We start from the raw sequence: 20,019 nt of genomic DNA on the forward strand, positions 1-20,019 counted from the left end.
AAGTTATATCTAACAAAATGCATAAGTACAAAGTAAAAAAAAAAAAAAAAACAAAAAAATAAAAAAGATAGTGAAGGAAATGGATCTACAGGGATAAGCATTTGATGGATGCTAAATTAGAAAATTCAGTGGACCAGAATCCTTTTAGGGCATCTAGAGTTAGGATTCATAGAATCGTATTACACCAGGTCAGAAGGGTCCAACTTCTCTTGGCAAAAGCATCTCTAGACAAGATGGCCCAGCACCCTGTTGAGCTGAATCTTATAGGTGTGGAATACTAGGGAATCCACCACTGCCCTGGAGAAAATATTCCTGTGGATGAGTGTCCTGATTGTGAGTAATGTTCCTCTTGTGTCCAACTGGAATCTCTCCAATAGTAACTTGTACTCATCACCCCTCATTTTTTCTATATGACTTGTAAAAAGGGATCTCCATTTTGTTTCTAGCCACCCCTTAGGTACTGAAAGATGTTGATAAGGTGTCCCCTAAAACCTTCTTTCCTCAAGGCTGAACAAATGCAGTTCTTATGGTCTAAAGATCTCATCCTTAGCCCCTTCCGCAGCATTAAACTTCTGCCAAAAATTGGAAATCTGTTTCACAGAAAACCCTTTATCTTGGTGGCTTTCACATTACTGCTGATATACCATTGACTGGAAGGCTCATACCCATCTGTGGGTAATTCACAGAACTATCTTGCTATCAGAGCTTCAGTTAAAAGATTGCTAAACCTGTATTTTTGGTTTTTTCTGTGGAGAGTTGTCTGTAAGGAAGACAGTGGCTCACTGCAGTTTGGCCCAATATATTTGCAGGTTACTGATCATGACTGTTCAATGTTTTGGGGTTTTTTTCCCCCTATGAAGACATATGCAGCCTGTTGTATGTAGCAGTGACTGAAGGAGACAAAAATAGTCACTACAGTGCGTATATAAAGTTCTCTAAGGAACAGAGTCTCACCTAATGAGGCCTGTGTTGATCAATACCTTTAAATCACTGGCTGTGAATGCTGGCACTACTGACAGAAGTGTCTGAGAGAATAAACTCAATTACAGCACGAATCCTGAATTAAAGGCAAGGTTAGGAGCTTCATGAGCAAAGCCCACATAAATTTCCCTCCCCCCTAATCCCCTTCCCCTCTACTAAACATCCTGATCCTAAGCAGACATCAACTTCACATTTCTGCAGTAATTCTTGTCTTTTCTGCATGGAGTGTTTCCAAGCTGCCAGTCAGTTATGAATTCTCAATAGACTGGTCTTTTCCAGTAACCCAGCAGCTGAGGAAGAGCCTGTTTTTGTTGTTGAGAGGTGATTTTTGTGTTATAGTCTTCATAGGCTAATTTCATCTCACTGTTCTTTAAGAAGTGCTTCTGAATTGCCATATAAAGACCCCAACAGACAGGCTTTCTCCAAAGCTGAAACCAGTCCTGTTGAACAAACACAGTATTTGTTCAGTGTAACGTTCTGCCTGTGTTCCTTGGTTCAGAGCACCACAGCATTCTAAGGTGCTGCATACCTGGCCTCATCCTCCCAGAACCTTAAAACATCGACCTCCTCTCAGCTCAGATAGATGTGTGAATGCTCAGCAGGGCTGCCAGGTGTGTGTCGTGAGGAGCTGAAATGCTTGAGCCCTTTATCTGTCTCTGTGATTATAAGGTGCTTGCAATGGATTTAGTTGTTTATAGAGTGTATCAGAGTGTCCAGAAAAGTAGTGTTTTAACTTGCTCCTTCCCTTCACATGCCAAGAGGTTCATTCACAAACTGCAGGTGAAAAGTCACACAGCAGTGGATGCCTTTTCTCACAAACACGTTACCTTCCATTAGTGATCTTTAGGTTAGGCAGTGAATGGTGATGGTAGATTCTAGGTCACCCTCTTCTGCTCCCTAACATCATGTCCCTATGTAGATATTTAAATGTTGTGATTCATTTCTTCCATAGGGTGTTAATTTCAAAATACCAAAACATTTTTTGCTATTTTTTAATTAGTCCCCAAACTGTCAATGATATCTGCACCGTATCTTTCCAGACAACTAAGGTCTCTGTAGTATTGCTTCATTGGTTAGGTTTGCTTTTTTTTATTTTATTTGCTGCTGCTATTTCAGTTTCATGGAACACTGGAAGCTAAAACTAAATTTGTGAATTTACATTAAGTGGTGGATGAAAGACCAAATTCTTATGGTCATGGACATAATGAAATTTGCCTGGACAAGGACATGGTAAAGAACTTAACTATTTGGCTTTTGGTTTTGTAGATCTCCTTAGGAAAACTGCAACTTAGGTAACATAGAAGGAAAACTTCTTAACTCTCTTTGTGAATGATCTCCCTGTATAGGGTGTGAGCTGAAGGATATCTGACTTCATAGTGCTTTTTTTTATGCAGGTTTAAACAAGCTTATTTTTTTCTGAAAAAACCTCAGATGGTGATTTTCTTTATTCTGTTTTATTGGTTACCAGTTGAATTGCCTGTTAATTTCTATTAAGATCATAGTAGTATTAGGATGGCTATGTATAGAATGTGCACCCTAAAAGTATGCTAATTATGAAATGTAAGTGACCTGTCCTGCATTACTGTTTCAAGGAGCTGGTCATTTCAGAAACATCAGACAGAAAAAACTACATGAGAGATTTTCAAAGTGCAGATTGAAATAACTGCCCAGCTTGGTGTCTTGCATTGTTATTAATGTTTTCTTTAATTGGCTTTCAAGAGTTAATGTTATTTTCCTGTTCATCTGTGTCTGTGCAAAAACACATTGTTGTATAACACAGTAGCTACAATCTCTGTGGAAGAAAAATGCTTTTGTTAAATTGTTCCTCTGGTTTTGCTTTCAGCTTGGAAGACTGTGCATAAGGTAGAAATCTAGGTACAGATTGCTGTGGAATAGATCTGTATCGTCCCTGAAAGAGCCCTGTAGCCCTGTCTCTTAGGCTAGATTTGGAACCAAAATTTATTTTAAAAGCATAATTATACACCCTCTCTAAATCAGACATCCTATTAAATGACAAATTCTCTTAAATTCTTTTTTTTTCTTTTTTTTTTTTTGTTCCCTTGTGAAAGCTGAATATAGATAATTACATTTAAATAATGTGCTGATCGTGATACAACATTTAGCAGCCAAAGCCTGGGAGAGTTTTATTTGAAAATCTTTTATTTGATGCTGCCATTAAGCATAGATGGAGAAAGAGCGGGAGCACACATTGAGGTATTTTACCTCTTAGCCTTACACTGCAGGTTTGCCAAGAAAATGGCTGCTCTCTGGTGCTTGCCAGCAGCATGTTCCAAATTCATAGACAAGCTGTATGTATGTCACGTGCTCACTCTTGTTTTGTCTTCCTTTTGAAATAATAATGAATACCAATTAGCACAGGTACTTCAAATTCACTTGGGCTTCTTTTAGGTATCTAGTCCCTTAAACAGACAACAACACTAGGTACCTCTGGCCCCTAAGCAGTAAACACACTGCTTTTTAATTCATGCTGGTATACCACATAATTTCTGTACTTTTCCTCCCAAACCTTTGAGAGCAGTGGCACTGTGTGTTACTGGGTTTCACTGAATGATTATGGAGCACAGTCAAATTTGGATTACATTTGTGAACTCATCAGTAACTTTTTAGGAATTTTTTTTTCAGTTACAGAGATTTGACAGTTACCTTCAGAGACTTGCAGGATAACATTTGCTACATATAGCATGGAAATGGAAAATTTAACATAAATTGGATTGTGGAGTTAAAGGAGTATTCTGGTAAATTTCTGAAAACACAAATACTGATTCTTTCTGTACCTGTTAAGTTATAATATTCTCATCACAGAATCATTAAGGTTGGAAAAGGCCTCTAAGATCTTCAAATCCAACCATTAACGAAACATCACTGTGTTCACCACTAAAACATGGCCCTAGGTGACACATCTACACATCTTTCAAACTTTTCCAGGGATGGTGATTGACCACTTCCCTGGACAGCCTTCCCAATGCCTGACCACCCTTTCAGTGAAAGAAGTATTCCTAATATCCAATCTAAACTGCCCCTTGTGCAAGTTGAGATCATTTCCTCTCATCCTGTCACTTATTACCTGGGAGAAGAGACCGACCCCTGCCTGGCTACATCCTCCTTTCAGGCAGTTTAGAGTGATAAAATTCCCCCTGAGCCTCCTTTTCTCCAGGCTAAGCAGCCCCAGCTCCGTTGCCCTTCTCTGGATGCTCCTTCTCTGGAGCTCAGTGTCCTTGCCGTGAGGGAGCCAGAACTGAGCACAGGGTTTGGGGGCCTCACCAGCACTAAGTACAGGGTGACAATCACTGCCCTGCTCCTGCTGGCCACGATGTTTCTGATAAAGGCCAGGATGCCATTGGCCTTCTTGGCCACCTGGGCATTGTCTGGATCATGTTCAGCAGATATTGACCAGTATCTCCTGGTTCCTTTTCCACTAAGCAGCTGTCCAGCCACTTTTCCTCCAGACTGTAGCATTGCATGGAGTTGTTCTGATGCAAATTAGGGACCCAGCACTTGGCCTTGTTGAACCTATCCTTGGCATCCTTCTTTTCTCCTTCTGCATTCCTTGGATACTCACTCTACCCCATATGTTCAATACAGAATATTCATTAACAATGCAGACATGTCTTGATAGTGATAAGAACTCAACCATTTTCATCCTCTGTAATTTCTTAAGTAAATAATTTCCAGCACAACTTTTTGTGAGGAAGGAATTGGGAAGGAAAAGAGAAAAAAGTCTAAGATACCCACATTTCTAGATGTTTATGAACTTGAGAATCTGAGGAAATAAAAGATGCTGTATGAAAATCCCCTGGGCTGTGATGCAAAGTCTGACCCATTACCAGGCACAGTGACTCTACATGGGAGGAAAGGTAAAGCACAGCTGGGGGGGATTTCTGATGGGATGGTATCCTATCAGTTACCAAGGAATCCAATCTTGCAACAGCAGGTTTCATTAATCCTTATTTTCTCAGAGCTTCTTTCTTCAGTTTGCTGGTTCAGTTGGCGGAAACAGTGAGGTTTGCAGCCCTGTTGTTTCAGTTTAATTTCACATAGCAGAGTACTGGTTCTGCAACTTTTTGAAAAATTCAAATTCGTAGATTTAGCAGGACTGTGATCACAGTCTTTAATGCAGGAGTACCTGTTAATGCAATTATTTAAGAAATTCAAATTGTATTTCACAGAGTTATTAGCAAATTCCACTTCTTCCACAGAGACTGAAGGGGGAAGGAAAGATTTTTTTGAAGTGAATGTTAATTCCTTAATGACTGGTTCAGTGAATAAGTACAAACTGCTGGGCACTGAGCCATTCATTGGAAGGGAAGCTCTTTGGTGACATCAGTGGAGTTCCATATTTATGCAGTAATGTCTCAAGATAATGCCAATACAAAACAGAATTGTATTTGTTATTTAGTAGGAGACATAGACAGGAGAATTTGGAAGTGTCATAAATGTATGTTTGATAACATTATTTTTTGATCAGAATGTTGTTAGTAATCCCATATTGAGCATACAGAAAATGAACATTTAAAAAGTTCTCTAGAAGCACATTTTTCCATGCCTTTATAGCTTGTTTTGTAGCTGAAACTAAATAAGCTTGAGATTTCCCCTGGTGTTCTCCATTTTAATGGAATGTTTCAAGATCAGTATAATCTTACAGAAGCATATTCTGTGTAGTGCAGTTTGTACATCCAGGGAATTTCTCATGGAATACAACCTGGATTATTTTGCAACACTTACAGCCCTGCAGCTTGTTCCACCTCAGTCATAGTCTTCTCTAGTTATTCTGGGCCTGCTGCACTCATATGCACCTTTCAAAGAAGAAAAGAAAACAACTCTGTGGTGGTTTTTTCTATGCTAAAAATAAATTAATGTCTTCATGGGGATGATAGCTACAGTGACTTTGGACTGGTATATATTAGATTAGCGTATAATGTGAAATCCAAGCCTGTAATACTATTGATTGCTTTCATGGTTTGCACTTGCTTTTCTACAAGTCAGTTGCAATAAAAAGCATGCACAAATATAAGGGATTTCTGCTTAAAATCTTTTAGTCTCTGATTTTGGTGAATGCTATTCAGTGAATGGGTCAGATGAGTCTGAAAACTTGTGCTGTTTTCTTATAAAAACTGTCCTCACTGTTTCCCTTCACCTTTTCAAGTTACATGCTGCGTTACTACATGGTTGATATATTTGGCCAGTGTCTGCACCTTGGGCAAAGAACAAATGGTAGACTCCTCACTTGCTTCAATATTCTTGCAGTGTTTCAATAAGAGGGCACTTCAGAGGAAGAAATGCATGTGGTCTCATTCTCATTAAAGCTTTTGTTATTAAACAGAGGCACTGCACTATTTTATGTGTGTCAGACAGGCTTTCAGTCAATGCTGGCCTCTTTTCCCTCCCTAGGTGGTGTTGTTAGGTTTTGTGGGTTGATTTTTTTTTTTTTTTGGTTGTTGGTTTGTTGGAGTTTTTGTTTCTTTGTTGGTTTGGTTTTTTTAAGCAGTTTTCTGTATCATAGTGGTTGATCTTAAGAGTAAAATTAGCCTGTCAGCCATTCAGTGTTTGGCATGGGATACCAAAGCTTGATAGCAGTGAACTTCTTTTCAAGTCAGTCAGTCTTGCAATGATACTTGATGCAGTTATATTTAGACTAAATAAAATATGGTGTAGAACCCTTTCCTTGGCTTCTCACATGCATCATATATACACCCTCATACAGCTGACTGAATTTGGGGAGGTGAGGAATGGAATGAAGATGAGGAGTGAACAGGGTTTGTAAAGTTATTCAGAGGTGAGGGTGGAGAAGGATTGGCTGTTGCCTTTTTTGGTATCTATTTTTAAAATAAAAAGTGTGTATTAAAAATGAGGGATTTTTTGTTTATTTGAAGAGAGAAAGCTGAACCTTTTTCTGCTGTTAATGTTTGTGATGACTTCCAAGAGCTGCTTCAGTGTCCAGCACCTGCAGTAGCAGCTGATTAAAAAGATTCATCCATTCTATGCAAATGTGAAGTTTTGGCTACTTTAGTAATAGCAGCTAAAGCCTCTTGCTGTAGGAAGCTGTGAGTTGCTGCCTGCATGGCCATGTCCTCTATCTGCAGTGTGCAAAACCAGAGGAATTCTGCTTAAAATGAAGGAAGCGCACAAGTGTGGGGGAGCTGCTTTGGTTTAGTAGTTCTGTAGTGTTTCTTTTCTTTAAAGTACTCCTCTAGCAGAAAGCTTCCCTGATTCCCCTATGACATGGGAAACATAAAACATGAGGAAAGCACGGTTGCCTAGCATTTTGCAGGAAACCTTAGACACGTACCCATAAAACTACAGTAAAAGCAATGTGATCAGTGAGAAAAAGTGCTCCTCCCCATTGTCTTTAACATTTTATAAATTAAGAAAATAAAATTCTGCTAGCTTAGATCTGTAGCATATATTGCAGCAGAGAGGCAATTCTTTCTGTTACTGAGATTGAAATAGCATATTGTATTTCCTGTTGTCTTTGTCAGATCTTGCATTAAATGCACATCATCACATTATTCCATAATGACACAAGAAATAATTGTTTTCTAATGAAAAGAAGTTCTGAGTTTATATCTAGCTTACAGAGCACTGCTTTCAAACCTCTGCATTCTACTTTAGCTGTTCTCCTTGCTCTGGTAGCACGTCTCCACTCATTTCAGGAGCATTATGGCAATGCATTTAAATTAGGCAAACTACCACACCAAAATAAATTAGTTGAGCCTGAAGAGGTCTGTATACAATGCCAAAACTAATGCTAACAGGAAAGAATATACACAAAACATAACTGTGTCTTGCGTATGAGCACAAGGTTCTGCACACAAAAGCATTATCGATTTGTACTTTCTTACTCGTTACACTCTGCTTTTTGTAGAAAAGAACTTTGTTCCACCCCCTGCCTACCTCCTACATCTCAGCTAATATTAAAAGCAGAGACAACTCTGTAAAGAAATTATGTTGCTGAGGTCATTGCTTTTATAAAGTACTCACTATCACTTTATGAAGCATGGAAAATGAAGTTGGTTAAAATACTGTTGAATACAGATGGCATAAAACACACACGGTGTTTTTGCTTTCTGCTCTGCTTCTTCTCTATTTTCTCCAAATTTTGAGACTGGCTAACCAGTAAAAGAAGATGTGTCAATCTACCCTGTAATGGGAACTTCTAGTTCTATTCCTAATCCATTAAGTCAGCTGGTTTTCTGGTGGTCTAAGTGGTGGTTTTTGTTTTTCTTTTTTTTCCTCCCATCCAGGTACTGCTATGTGGATATTTGTTAGCAATGACTGATGTGGAATCTACATATGCAGACTTTATTGCTTCAGGAAGAACAGGTAGAAGAAATGCATTACATGACATCCTTGTGTCCTCTCCAGGTGGGAACTCTAGTGAACTAGCCTTAAAGTTATCAGAGCTTGATATAAACAAAACAGGTGAGTATATTTTGGGATTTTATCATATTTATCTAAAACTAAAATGAGAACTAGTACACAAAGCATGGTTATGTGCCCACATTATTCCCTTGTTCTTCAATTCAATCCTAGATCTTTAATATTACCAACATTTTCAAATGCTTCTTTATATTCAGTTGAGAGGAGGGAGGAGTACATGACCTTACATGAAATAAAAATAGTAATATGTTCAGGTATTTATTTTTGCACAAGAAATATTTTTTTCTCTAATCAACATGAGTTGCCTGCAATAAGAATCACGGATTTCATAAATGGAAAGGGTAGTTATTTGCAAGTACAACACATCCCTAAATAAAGAAAAGTTGTTCTGTAGTGAGTGCCTAGTGGAAGGGTCCAAATCAGGGTAAATTTTATGAAAATTAGAGTATAAGGAAGAAAATAAGTCATTATTAAAACGCAAGTCTGCATAATATCCTTTAGTAGATCTCTCTGATTTGAAGCCTGTAGGAGAAGCCATGTGTTTGCTGAAAGGTTGTTGTGAAATTAACTTTTTTTTTCAGCTGCCAAAGGACAGAGCAATAGGAATGCATTAATGTTTGTTTTACCTGGATCTTTGTTTCTGAGTAAATTGTCTTTTTCTCTTTTCTGCTGATACTTGTCCTTCTTTTAAGGTGATGAACAGTAATTCAATCCTAGATCAATTACCAACATTTTCAAATGCTTCTTTATATTCAGTTGAGAGGAGGGAGGAGTACATGACCTTACATTAAATAAAAATAGTAATATGTTCAGGTATTTATTTTTATGTTAGATAAGTTGCAGCTAATGAATAGATCTCACAGATATTAGAAAGACCTTTCCAGATGTTAGGGAAGGCATGGTTTAACTTATTTTAATAATAGCAGAAGAAAATAAATGCAGCAAAGAAGATACTGTTGATAAACAGCTGCACTGTTTGTGCACATCCTTTTCTCAAAGATAAAGACAAGAGTTCTGAGGCAGTCTCTTCACAGGACAGTCACGTGGGCAGCTTGATGCTGAGGTGGTTGTAGTGCTGTTTTGAAGGAGGGCTTCTTTTTTTGGCTTCTGGACTAATGTACATCCCAAGTCATTCCTTTTGCCAAACCTAGAGATTCTATATGCATGCAGTTCTAGCTGGGCAGGGCCTTTAGTTTATTTCTGTTTAAAAAATGTTTTATAAGTATGTGTGTAGGTGTGTCATTTTATTTTAGTGGGGACAGGTGTAAAATGTTGGAAAAACAAGAAGTAGGTGCCATTTGAAAGGTATAATGCCTTTGTGCCTTAATTTTGTTCAGTCTCAGATTTACACTTATGAAAATCATTTTTGATCTTGTCCATTTAGAAGATAAAAACAATCCCTATTTTTGAGTTGAACACTGGAGTTCTTATAAGCCAGACTCTTTTCAGGAGAGAAAGACTATAAGAGACTCTTTTCAGGAGTCTCTTTAGTTCTTCTTCATGATCCCTTTTGAAGCCAGGTAACTTAATCAATGCAGAAAAACATACAGAGCTGTTGATAAAATTACCTTAGATAGTAAAAACACAAGAAGTGTCTGCATACTTCTTCAGAAGGTTATTCAGTTTCCATTAGATAAAATGAAAATACATTTAAGTTCTGTATTATTAGTATAACTAGGGGCCAAGTAAAAGCCTCCAAACAAAAATTATTGGAAACGGCATTGTCTTACCTAGCATTCATGTGAGTATTAGTGTATTATCACGTGATGTCATTCCAAATCAAGAGAGGCTAAAAAATATTTTGCAAAATTATGTAAAATCCCAGTTCAGAATATATTAATGCTTGTAGGATGCATATATGCATCACATCTGACAAGATTAAGAAGAAAACACGTTTGGGGGCTATATCTTATTTCTTTCAAGGTGCATGTCAAACAATTTATGCTAAGTACAACTTAATTATATAAATATAGACATCAAGTTTCAATTCTTTCCTTTTATTCCTATTACAACTGCATGCATTTTCTTGCAAAACTGCAAGTGTGTTTGCTTTCAACTGCATGGAGTAATGGCAGAGTAGGATAATGCAGATGTTAAAGGAAAAAAAAGGTGGTTATAAAACATATGTAAATTAAGCATATTTAGTACATTCACTTTCAAAAGCCTGCAGATACGTTTCCTGTAAAAAAACAGAACAGCTTTTAACAGCACTAGACTTGTTCAAAGACAACATATTTTTCTGTTACTCAGTAGCTGATACCTGAAGTGAGTGTTGGTTAATCCCCTCATCAATGAGCCAACGACAGATAATCAAGAGTTTGCTGCATAATTATGTATAATAAGTATAATTACTGTGTGATACTCTCCCTTCAAAACAACTGTCCCAGTTTTATTTGTCCATAGCAAGCTAACAACCTGTTATTATCTATGGAATGGATATATTTACCAAATACCAAAATACAGGTTCCAAGGACTGTGTCAACACATTTTATCTAAATTAAGTAAAAACAACACAATGTACATCCGATAGATAGAAAACTGGATGAGCAATCATAGGATAGAAGCAAAAGAAAGATTTTTAGCAGGTAGGTCTCCTGCTCAACACTCTCAAGGTAACCATTGCAATCCAAAAAATTTGATCTTGCAGTTTGTAGCTGAATGAAGTAGTGAGGTAAAAGTAAAATGAAGAATGAGGACAAGTCTCTGCAGATCTGATCTCTAAAAGAAACTGCTGCTTTTCTGCATGCTATAGAACGTGGAAAAGGGCATTTCCTTGTAAAAGTTGTAGTGGTCCAAGCATCTACAAATAATGGGGGTAATAGGGTGTTAAAGACCTACATAACCAGAATGAAGAACTGGCTGTAGAAATTAGTGAGTGAAAGCAATTGATTTTAGGCCATGGTATAAATGTTTTGGGTGTAAGCAGGGGGAATAGTGATAGACACTGTAAAGTCAGTAATGTTACAGGAAGAAAATTGAGTTAAAAGCTGTACATTAACAGGTCTGGTAACTCTAGCCAGCTGACCTACTCACACAACTGTATTGTGGCTTAGAGTACTGTATTATTTAGTTTTGTTTCTTTTTTTAATACTGCCTGATGGTTTCAAAATGTGTAAAAATTACTGTCTTGCTCTTGAGGGCTTCTAGCTATCAGGTTTTAAAGGAAGAACGGCCATGTGCTTAGTAGCTTTGGGATTCTCAGAACTTAAAAGTAAAATTATCTCTGTAAACATATTTTAAAGCCTTTGGTAAGAGACCTCTGCCAGTAGAAAGAAAAAGCTAGTACCAAGATAGTGTATTATAGATGAAATGGGTTTAGATTAATGAGTTTCTTCAGCAAGTTGAGAAGAATCTTTCAAGAAGTGGTATATTAGAACATCAGTGCTCTTTCCCTGGGTCTCTGTGCTCTGTGTTTAACACTAAGGTACTGAAATATTTAGGCTTTTTGTCCAAGAGTGATTTTTCTTTTAAACACAAATAGCTTGCAAAAGTGTTTTTTGCTCTTCAGTTTTGGGACTTTTTTCCTATTTTTTTTGTTAATAAGATTTCCACCAGGAAAGTTTGGCTTGCCCATGTAGTAGTAGTCAGAATAAATGGAGAGCAGAGCAGGTGAAAAAGAAGTGACCCCCTGAAATTACACTCATCACATCTTCTGCAGTACCAGAACAAATGTAGGAGGTTTTTAGAAAGTGTTTAGACAACTGGGGCAAAAGGGATTTTTGTCCAATAATAAATAATCACATGTAGATCCATCCTGATGGAATCCTTTCTAATTTGAGAGGTGAAAGTGAAGAAGAGTTTTCTGGGAAAGTGCCTTGCAAAACAATTGTGTATTTACTACTCAACTCATAAAGAACAGAACAAACCTCACTGTGCAATAGGTAATTGAGTTTCCATGCAACTTTTCATCAGGTTGAATGTGATAATTCACAGTATCCTTTGAGGCATTTTCCTGCCTACTCAGTGCATGCACGAAACACAGCTGTCATGTCTGAGCTGTTTGCAATGTTCTTTGCAAGGCAAAGAACTTTTTTCCCCTGCCCTTTCTTCTACACAGAAAAGAGAAGGCGTTTATGATGCTGCTTTCTATAAACAGAAATAAATCTGCAGATGCACCGTGTGATCTGAAATGTGGAAACAATAAATATCTGCATTGAGAACCCTGTGTTCATTCTAAAGATCTATAGATTAAAATTAAGAGACACTGCTACATCTATCTAAACCTCCTTATAGCCTAGCCATGGAATTTTCTTCCCTTATCAAGCCATTTCAGAATCGAGTCATTACTCAGAATCCTTGCAACATACAAGAGACAACGTATGTCTTAACATTATTCGTTGTATATTTATAGCTGATCAGTCCAGTGTTCAGGGACTTGTGTCTCACTTGCACTCACCTTCCTGTTGCCTGAACCTGTGAGGTCTTTAATTGTTCTGTAAAATGCAATACTTTGCATATAGATAGTAAAAGCTTTTCACAATGCTTTTCTTGAGTTGCCTGCTCACTGTGCCTCTGTAGGGTGTGATCTGTTCCTCAGATCCTTCTGTGGTTTGCAGTGGGACAGCTGGACTGAACACCATGGACACGATGCTGAAAACGGATGCACAGAACTAAAGCAGCTTTAACAAACTATTGTTTTTATTGAAGTTGCAGCTCTTTGTAGCAAACTCTGTTCAGATTGGTGTAATGAATTTTTTTTCCTCTTATACTATTATAGCATCATAGTGAAAAATATTCAAAAATATTCTACTGTTTTTGTTAAATTTATTCATTTTTAGCTACCTTGGTATTTATTTAAAGTGATACTTGTGATTTCAGCTAGGAATTTGCATCTCAAGAGACACTTTCTAAAACAAAGTATAGCTATCTTAGTAGGAAAGGGTTTAATATTTCGGTTTCAATTTCTTTTTAGTTTGTTTTTTAAACTGATGGATGAACAATCAGGGTTCTCTTTCTTTTAGGGTGGATTACTCATCCTTTTTTCCTGTCTTGTAGAAGGAGAAGGAGATGCACAACGAAATCCAAGTGAGCAAACTGGGGAGGCCCAAGGGGAGGCAGCAAAGCAAGAAAGCTGACATCCGACTTTGACCGAATGGAGCAGCTGCTGGATGTTTTCAGGCTACAAGAGTGTGCTGGAACAAATTTGTTTCCATGAGCAAGCTGGTAGAAAAGAAAGTGCATGTGTCTTCACTGCTGGAACCCACTCAACACAATGCTAAAAATCTGGGTACAAGCTGTGACAGAAGACAGAATTTTCTCTACCTCTGTCATTAGCAATGGTTGAACATGTATTGATTTTTTGGGATAGTGTCATCAGATGGATCCCTTCATAATGGCTACTCGATGGGAACACTTTTAGAAAGTAGAACAGGTAAATCTTGTAGCAAATGGCCTTTGAAGCATCAGAGGATCTAATTGTGTATCTTAAGCAAAGGCTTGTGTGATCCTCAGAGTTTAAAATTCTCTGGCCAAAGTGTTTGCCCATTATAAGAACTGTAAAGAAAGCACTGTTTTTAGAACTTTGCATCTGTTTTACAGCTCTGTTATTTACAATGGTTTTTGTATTGTACAACTTAGATGCTCCACACTGCCCTTTCTCAACTGCTTATGAAGAATATTTCTGTTACTGTGAATTTTTCTACCACACGTTTTGAAAGGGCTGGTTTTGTGCATAAGGTGGTGATGTGCACATGATAGATCTAAACGTCATCCGCTCAATTGATTATGCCTAAACCTAAATGACTCAGCAACACTCTAATTTGTTACTAGATGAGCCTTCAAAACGATTTGTTAATGTGAATACTTGAGCGTGTGTTGTGTCCTTGGTACAGTTTTGCCACTCGCCTGTAGTTAGTTGCATATCAGAGACTCAAATTGAATCTTTTATGTTATTCTTCCCCATTTTTCTAATTTTGGTCCCAATTTCTTAATCTTCCTCTGAGATATTTTTTTAAAATGTTATTCCAAGTATTTTATTGTTATGGTAGTTTTAAGAATACATTTATAACCTTATATGGGTTAAAATTCAAACTAATTCCATGGTGCTAGAGGTTTTCCTGATTCACAATGTAAAAGATAGGCCTTGTTTACACATGGGAAAATAACTGGCATAGGTTATTGCCAATTATGCATTCTGAAATGAGTTTTAGAATGCTGTACAGTCCAGTGAGTGGCTCCCGGGCTGGATCCAGCAAGGGGTTGGATTTTTACTATTCCTCGCCTTTGCCTCAGTTGATCAGGCTGTTGAGTTTTCACAGCCAGTAGCCTGCTACTGATGCACCCGAACAGCCAAGTGCTAGAATCTGCTACAGTAGCCTGGTGGCTTGGAGTTGGAAAGGGAGGTGAGAGACTTGGCATCTAGCACCCAAAGACTGGATTTTTTCCCATTTCATCTATTCCAAAATGACAGTCCAAACTGGGCCTTCATCAAAATACCAGGATAGCTTGTCCATCCAGGACATCACTTAAAATATCTACAAATTAATAACCTGTTCTGCAGTAGCTATTGCTGATTGATTTGTTTTCCCCCCTTGTCCTGCCCCAATAGACAAGGCCATTCATGAGGCTGAATGCTGCAAAATGGGGCAGCCACACCTCTGTGTGACTAAGGTGAGTGAAGAGAGTGACTGATAGTAAACCATGGCAATCACACGAGCACCAATCACAAGGTCAGAAGATTTGTTTTCTTTTATTAATAGGAGGTGATGTCACTTTATATATAGTATATATATATTATATATATTTTTGTGTTGTTGGTTTCAAATGTTATGCACTTTTTAATGTTTGTAAACTTTTACTAATGAATAGTGTGATTGCTTCCTGAATATATTAATCATCAGTTAACAAAACATCTTTGTGGCCACAGCTGTTTGTTTCTACCATATGTATCATAGTACTTGTCACCTGAAAATTTTTTGTGAGATATGTGGAGGAAAAAATACCCACTTCTGATCAGTATTATGAGATCAATTATTAGTGTTAATAAAAACAAGCCAGCCGTATGCTTGTGGCTCATGCGTGTAATATTAACTCTCACCTTCTAGTGTTTGGAAGCTGAATGCCTTGCTGTCTTCTTAGCTGTCAAATGCCCTATCTTCTTGGTAAGAGAAGTAGTCCATTTGCTTTGGAAATACTGTTATCCTTAAACAATTCTAATTCATTTGTTTCATTTGGTATTCCTTTCAAACTTAACACATTATTATTGACTTTTTTTTTAATTTTTTCTCCCCCTTTTGTGCTTGCATCAAGTCTTCAAGATGAACTGGTTGCCCTTTGTCATGGACTAGTTACTGTCAATCTAGCACAAATGCCAGAAGGAAATAGGATTCTAGAGGATTTTTTATAGTGTTACTTTATTGATGATCCATGAATCATCATCAGTAAAATGTTGCAGAAAAATGCAATAGTGAAATAAGTACTTACAGTATATTAAAGTGATGGTTTTCCTTATTTTCCTTCACTGCTTTTCTTTATTTCAGTATACTTTCCTTCTTAATTCTTTTGTGTTGTTAAATAAAATTAATTTTAGCCTTTCCTCTCTATTTTGTACCTGTTTCTTCTGTTTCTCCTCTTTTTTTTCTTGTTTTTAAACAAATTATGGTGTCTTTTGCTGGTTTTTAAAATCCATCTTTTTGTGATGGAAAATAGCGTTAATTTTAGTGGAGTAAAAGGCTATTTATGTTCCTCTTCCCCCAGAAATGTATGAGTGCTTGATTTATCACTTGAACTGTGCTTGCTGTCTTAATTTTGGATATTTCTGTAGCATCTACAAGCAGGTCTCAATGTAAACATGTGGTTAGTCTCTGCCAAGTCACAGCACTCTATCTTGAGTACTATTGTTACCAAAGCAATTACAGAAGAGCTACTTTAAATATATTCACACCTTTACTTCTGTGTAATTGCATCATATAACAGGGACACTGATGGCAGAACCAGACTTTGACTGGGTTATTTTTGCTTTTGTTAGTTATCTTTTTCAGTTCACCTGACACTCTGGTTTCTCTTCCAGTATATTCTTTCTATTTTATTGTGTTCATGATAGTTAAATGTCTGTTTAATCCGTGCTTATCTTAGGAAGATCTTCCCAAAAAGCTACATAGACACAACAAAGTTAGGTCTGGAATATCAGCATAATAGAATACTCCTAATCTTTAGAAGGTTTTGCTTTGGTGGGATGGTGGTGTGTTTGTCGTTTCATTTTTGTTTGGTTGGTTTTTTTTACAGTCTCTTTAGACAGATGTTTTCAGTGCTTTGGTCAGTCTGAAGTGACATCTCTTTAAAAGTCTCTGTATTCACGTTCTTGTTTCCATAATTTTAGCACTACAATTGGACAGAGATACTGGCATTTCTTCAGCTTATTTCCATTAATGTTGGCCATGTGCTTCAAAAAGCATGTGTTGAAAGACAGCAGCAAGCACTCACGTTTGTTACTTTATCAAACCATCATTTTAGAGCCAAAAGTTCACCATGGCCTTTGATAACACAATTACAGAATGTGAAAAAATGTCAGTATACTTGATCTGCATCTGTCAAATTTCTCTTGCATTTTTTTCCAAAATTTTGAAATGGCAAAAGGTTTATCCTCATAGGAGTGCAAATGGATAATTAATTATCTGGTGCCTAGGAGGAGCAACTACCAAAGGGGTTAAGAGGGAAATTCTACAGTATGAATGCCTTTCTCAGCTAAATTGGAGAATTTCAGGTGATCTTACTGTTTTAATTTTATGTTTCAGAAGCATCCCTGAATTTTGTTCAGAGGAGAGACTGAGAGCTGCCGTTGAAACTGAGCAAAGTGTAGTAACCTCAGCTTTGACAGAGTTTGCCTTACCTCAGCAGTGTTCCTATGTTGAATGCTGTATTTTTGCTGACTTGTTACTATGTTTTGCTCTGCATCTCTTTCTGGCTGGTTTATTTTCCTGTGGTTCCCTGATGTAAAATAATACTTTAGAAATAGATGGAGTGCTGTATTACTGTATATTGCTGACTAAAGTCTTGTAGTGGAAGGATTGTTTCACTTAATCTTTTTGGTCGCTGCACAGAGTGGGATTTGTTTCAAAGTTCTTTCCACAAGAGAAGCAATAGAGCCAGGAAGGAAGTGTGAATCCAAGAAGACAGGCCAGCAATATAAGGAGGATATCTCTTCTTAATAATAAGGCAGGTGGGCCCAGTGCCTAAAATAGCTTCTTCCATCATATGATGAACAGTTAGGATGTGTTGATAATAGCTAAAAAGAGAAGTTGTTCAACTTTAGGTGATATTTTGATTTCCGAACCAAATTCCAGGTTCTCAACAGTACTCTAGAACAGAAACATCCATAAATCTGTGCCACATACCCTTGAGACCAATCCTAGTATCACCAGGTTCTAATGAAATTAAAGATTTGTTCTCCAGCATAAAACACAGAATGCTCTTAAAAAGCAGAAACACTAAACAGATAAGAAAATTATAGAAATAAGGGTAGTGGCAGGAACATTCTCACTGTTCTCTACCTCTTCAGGCTGAACTTATTTTTTCCTGCAAGAGAGCAGGGACAGTAATTATCAATGTGGATGAGTGTTAGTTCACTATCTAATAGTGAGTTAACAAAATATGAGCAAGTTTTAAAGCAGAGAGTAAAGCTAAACAAAAACATAGTGCACTCGTGCTTACAAAAAGCATCCCCATCCTTTGAAAGCAGCAGGACTTCATGTTCTATCCTTTTCCATTGATTTTCACATTATGGCTTAGGAGCTGCTGATGTTTTAGAATGGAGGACAGGACAGGCTTGTCAGCACATGATGTGTGTGTATAAATGATCTCTTGGTATTTTCAGGCAACACATGCTTCATTACCCTGAAACAAAATGTTTCTAAAAAGACCAGTGCTAGTGATGACTTGCTTATGAGTTCTTAAGGTAAGTTTTTAGCAAGTTAGCCACCAGTATACACTTTCAATCCCATTTTCTGTTAGGAAATTCTCTGGTGCTGATCCATGAGTGTAGTGTGTGATAGCAAATAGTTGTACAAAAGTTTGACTGAGGCAGATGATCTTGCGTGCTCCCAAAATTTCTGACACAAAAACATTCATTATAAATCCACACCACCTTCTTTCAATAGCAAAGACAGATGATAAGTGTTTTGTATTTGCTAAATAATAAACCTGTTTTGTCATGGGTTAATCAGTTAATGCTTAGATCTAGTTTTGTGGGGAAAAAAAAACAAACCACTGTTGAACCTGAAAAATTAATCAGGTTTTTGCACACAAAAGGACAAGAGATGAAATTTTTTTAAAAAGTAGCTTGGCAGCAATTTATAGCAAATTGTGACATATCACCTACAAGAGGTATGAGAGATCCTTGTGGAGAGTTTAAATCTTGAGCAGCTCTGCATGTAAGTTGATCTTTTCTACGTCTGGTTTGTTGCATTAGTAGGTAAATTATGTCTCATTGTGTTCATCAAACATGGTTATGGAAACAGATACACAAAACAGTTTTTAAGTATGAACCCAGAAACAGGCTTCCAAGGCAGCAAAGAAAATCTATTTTTAACCACACAGTATGCTAGCAGGTCAATTTCATTACTCATATATTTTTATTTGCAGGTTCTTCTTTTCAATAAAAGAAGAACAACACATGGTTGTGTAAAGAAATTCAGTGGGCACACCAGCAAAACCATGCATTTCTCTAAGTAGAATTCACTTATTATTAGGGTTCTCAAATGGCAAGTATCTAGCCAACGTGTATTAGCCGTGTATTTGATGTGGGAAGCTTATCATTAAGTCTCAGTGAAATTTCACTGTGCTTCTCACTAGTTCAGTCAACACACTTGCCTGTAAAATGTCTTCTGTTACCCACGTTCTTTCCAGTTCAGTGAGCAGCTGGCTATTGATGCAGGAGCACATGTACTGTAATGATATGTGTCTGCTGCTTTAATATTTCTCTCTATCAATGGAACAGAACATAGGTGAGTCCTTGGGGTCAAGATCTACTTTAAAATGTCTTGGGACTGCCATCACTTGTGGGAATCCAATAATTGGTCCTGGAAGAGGCTATGCTGGATTTTTGATGGAAAATTATAGTTACAGATGACTATAAAACACCAACATTATGCATAAATTTGGGGAGGGAGGGGGGCTTTAAGCTGGGGTGTTACACAGGTAGCCTGAAAAGCATATTCTCACAGAAATGTGGCTACTAAATTAGATCTGGCAAACTTTCAACATTTTAAGAAGTTTTGCCATAACCCATACAACACACATTGTATTTGGAAATGGTTTTCATGCTATTTCTTCTCAACAAGGATTGTGTGCACTTTGTCAAAATAAATTGGTTGGAAGATGCAATAAAAATTAGAAAAACTCAATCTGACTGTGCAGCCATGAAAAAAGTGTCATTCCTGCACATGGCCCTCCCTCAGACACAGCATCTGCAGGTAATGCTTGTGACTGTTGCAACACAGAGTATTTTAGCTTGGTTGGAACAGGATTTTCAAGACACTGTGTGGAGTACAACTGAACCATACCTTCTATTACCAGGCATATTTTGTCAATTAATTTTTTTCTCCCACTCTGATGTTCAGATGAAAATAGATTTACTATTCACTCTGATGTATAGTTCTGAATATCCACGTGGTAATAAAAATGGCTCTACTTTAGGCTGAAGTG

The 20,019-nt window shown here is 37.3% G+C and overlaps 1 protein-coding gene across 2 annotated transcripts in view; it reads left to right on the top strand.

Annotated features, from left to right (window-relative positions):
• Window positions 1–15,918, top strand: part of PKIA (cAMP-dependent protein kinase inhibitor alpha) — a 44,417-nt gene extending 28,499 nt beyond the window's left edge. For both annotated transcript variants that reach the window (XM_041412681.1, XM_041412680.1), the window contains exons 2-3: window positions 8,244–8,421; window positions 13,375–15,918. In XM_041412681.1, coding sequence (XP_041268615.1) covers window positions 8,271–8,421; window positions 13,375–13,454 — 231 coding nt within the window. In that variant the 5' untranslated portion in view covers window positions 8,244–8,270 and the 3' untranslated portion in view covers window positions 13,455–15,918. The remainder of the gene's footprint in view (window positions 1–8,243; window positions 8,422–13,374) is intronic.
• Window positions 15,919–20,019: the final 4,101 nt, after the last annotated feature.

This window comes from Onychostruthus taczanowskii, unplaced genomic scaffold (genome assembly GCF_017590055.1).
Source record: "Onychostruthus taczanowskii isolate IOZ18803 unplaced genomic scaffold, ASM1759005v1 scaffold4, whole genome shotgun sequence".
In the NCBI taxonomy this organism is placed as follows: domain Eukaryota; kingdom Metazoa; phylum Chordata; class Aves; order Passeriformes; family Passeridae; genus Onychostruthus; species Onychostruthus taczanowskii.